Below are 3,184 nucleotides of genomic sequence, written 5' to 3' on the forward strand. Positions count from 1 at the left end.
TAAAGCATATAACTTGTTCACGGACATTAATCAGTTTATACTGTTTTTAATATTTGATATAATTACAGTATTAATTTCCTAAAATGATTATTTCCAAATGTTGAAATATTTTCATTCTTTCTGTATTGCGATTTAGAGGTTCTCTATGTTGGATCGCTTGAGTTATTTAAAAGATCTATTAGTTAGATTATTTTTGTTCGGCTATCGTTGAATACAGATTTCAAAATTTATGTGAAAATTTCTTTATAAACTATGTTCTTAACTACTTTATTATGATTCTCAGAAGCTAAATATACCTGTAAGCCTGCCCAAGAACGTACTCGTGAAAATGCAACATAAAGTAGACCATGATTAAAAATATCTTGTAGTAAGATCTACCCCAATTTTATCAAAAGTTTGATCTTGTGCTTTGTTAATCGTCATGCAGAATGCTATTTTAATGGGAAATTGTCGTCTTTTGAAAGTAAAGGGATATTCGTTTTCACAATATAATGTTAATCTGTTTATAAAGACAATCTCTCCAGCTCTGTCACCTGATAATATTTTACATCTTAAAACATTCACTCCTAATTCTAATATTATCAATCTTGTTCCATTACAGAGTCCTTCGCTTAAGTTTAAATTTCTAATCAACATCACTATAGAATAATGTCGTAATTTTAGTTCATACGGCGGGAAATTCGGTGGATTTAAAGTATTCAAGTATTCGGGTAAGATCAAATCTTCGATGTTTCCGTTATCACAGTTTTCAGTACTGTCAACAGCCGTGAAAATTTTTTCACTTGAAGAGTCCAAGAGTTCTATGACTTGTTTATTTATTTCATCCACGTCTATATTCCTTGCTGATAAAATGACTGCAGATGTAAGTTGATCATAACATTTTTCTCTGATTATCCTACCGTATACATTTTCTACGATATCATTATTATTTGATGTAAAACATGTGTCCGGTAAATTGACTTCATCATTCAAATCATTGACGGTACCATTACCAATATCTAATAAAACATTTACAAACTCTATTTCTTCTGGTAATGCTCGCATATTTTGTGTTAATGAAAACTGATGAAAACCTTTCCATAATAAACTGAATTTAATAGAAAGATTAACAGTTTCACTTCTAGTCGCCCGAGGTTGAACTGGAAGTAATTGACGAAAGTCTCCTCCTAAAATCATCATTTTTCCGCCAAAAGGTATTTCATTATCCATTATATGACGTAACGTACGGTCTATAATTTCTAATGCATATCTAGGTGACATTGGAGCTTCATCCCAAATAAAAACATCAATGTTTTTTAAATATTCTCCTTGCTTAGAATTAGGTTTAATATAGGAGGACGAATCCGAGAACATTGGTACAGGTAATCCAAACGTTTTATGAACGGTTTTCCCGTTAGGTAAAAGGGTTGCTGCAATTCCTGTATAAGCCATTGTACAGACGTTTTTATTTAAATTTTTTAGAATATGACAGAGTGTTGTATAAATAAACGTTTTCCAGACCCACCAGTCCATCTATGTAAATACAATTAGATGTCGAAAGCCTTTCACTATTAATTGAACTTAAAATAAAATTGACTACCTCTTTTTGACGGACATTTAGTTTATTGTAATACGTATGTGAGTCGTTTGCGTTTACAGTTTGTAATAGTTCACCATCTAGTAATCCATCATCAATTTCATTTATTTGAATGTTCTTCGAAACTTTTTGCACCTTTGATGTGAATTAATAATAATCTTAGATGAAATAATTCAACTTGAGCAGGACTAATTGAATACATTCGTCCAATAACGTTATGATGTTTTTTTCGCGGTCGCCAACTTGAAATTTTAGTTTCATCGTCTTTTTTAAAAACATAATGATTTGGAATATCACCATAAACATATTGGCGCGCATTTGGATCACGTTCATTTAATTTAAAAAAATCAATTAACATGGATTTTTTCTCTAAAGCCTCTTGAAGTTCTTCTTTAGTACAATTATCATTAATAGTAATACTTTGTTCATTTGGTAAATGTACTGGTAACCGAATTATAGAATGACTTTTGTCTTGAAGATCTTTTGATATAATACGCCAAACAGCTTCTACAGGCCCAACGTAACGAGCATCAACAAAATTACGTATTTCATCATAATCGTTAACGGTATTGAAATTATCAGGGTCATCACGAGAATCATGGGACGCATGAGCTTCTTCTGTAGTATTTGGTATGCTTCCGTTTACTATTATTGCTGCTTTATCATGGCCTTTATAAACATATTTAAATAAATATTTAACAGCTCTCACTGAGCATACAACTTCTACGTTAATGTGACAATTGAAAGTTTTTAATAATTCAGGATTGTATGGTACAACATGACTATTGTCAAATACACAATTATTTCGTGAAAATGTAATTCCTTCGTCACGACGACGATAATAAGGATAACCATCTGCATCCATTGTAGTTTCATTTCGAAAAGATTTGGGAAATTTCTTCGAACAAATGCCGTTGATTAAACACCAATCTCCGCAAGGACCATGCAACATATTTTTTGTAACAATATCAAATAAAGTTGGATCATCAATAGGGTTTGGAATTTCTGCAGAGATTAATGTATCAACTTGTTCAGGTCTCGTTATCTTAGAATTACTTTTCAATGTTATTAACATGTGTAAATGAGGCAAACCACGTTTTTGAAATTCTATGACCCAATTGAAAGCTGCAACTTCTCCAAAAAGATGCTCTTTTACAATTGTATTAATTAAAGCATTTTTTTTAATATTGAAGACACGTGCAACTAAATCCGGCCTATCAGATGCAGTTTGTCCTGGTAATAAGTTTTCGGAAATTTCCCGCCACTTTGGATTGCACGTCATAGTAACAAATAAATCAGGTTTTCCAAATTTGCGAACGATAGACATCGCATCTTGATAATGTTGCATCATATTTCTTGGTGAGCCATGAAAAGTTGACGGTAAAATAATAATTTTTCCAATATTCGAATTTGTGTTATTAACAGCATTTTGCGATCGTAGATGATCTATTAAACCTTGATAAGATTCTGCTCGCAGTTTCGGCTGTTGTTTTTTCAAATATTTTAATCTGTCTGTCTCAACTTTAACATAACCATCGACTACCCACTGTTGTGTTAAGCGACGGCCCATAAGAAAGATATTGAAATCGTCTCGAATCGCTAATTGAT

At 31.9% G+C, this 3,184-nt stretch overlaps 2 protein-coding genes across 2 annotated transcripts; both read right to left on the minus strand.

The window, feature by feature from the left end:
* Positions 1 to 351: 351 nt before the first annotated feature.
* Positions 352 to 1,431, minus strand: LOC123273787 (ATP-dependent DNA helicase pif1-like). Its single transcript, XM_044741259.1, has one exon. It carries the CDS (start codon positions 1,429 to 1,431, stop codon positions 352 to 354), a length of 1,080 nt encoding a protein of 359 aa, XP_044597194.1.
* Positions 1,432 to 1,676: 245 nt separating this feature from the next.
* LOC123273788 lies at positions 1,677 to 3,146 on the minus strand. The gene has a single exon (XM_044741260.1). It carries the CDS (start codon positions 3,144 to 3,146, stop codon positions 1,677 to 1,679), a length of 1,470 nt encoding a protein of 489 aa, XP_044597195.1.
* Between the last annotated feature and the right edge of the window lie 38 nt (positions 3,147 to 3,184).

The sequence above is a fragment of the Cotesia glomerata genome, unplaced genomic scaffold, assembly GCF_020080835.1.
Source record: "Cotesia glomerata isolate CgM1 unplaced genomic scaffold, MPM_Cglom_v2.3 scaffold_1370, whole genome shotgun sequence".
NCBI lineage: Eukaryota > Metazoa > Arthropoda > Insecta > Hymenoptera > Braconidae > Cotesia > Cotesia glomerata.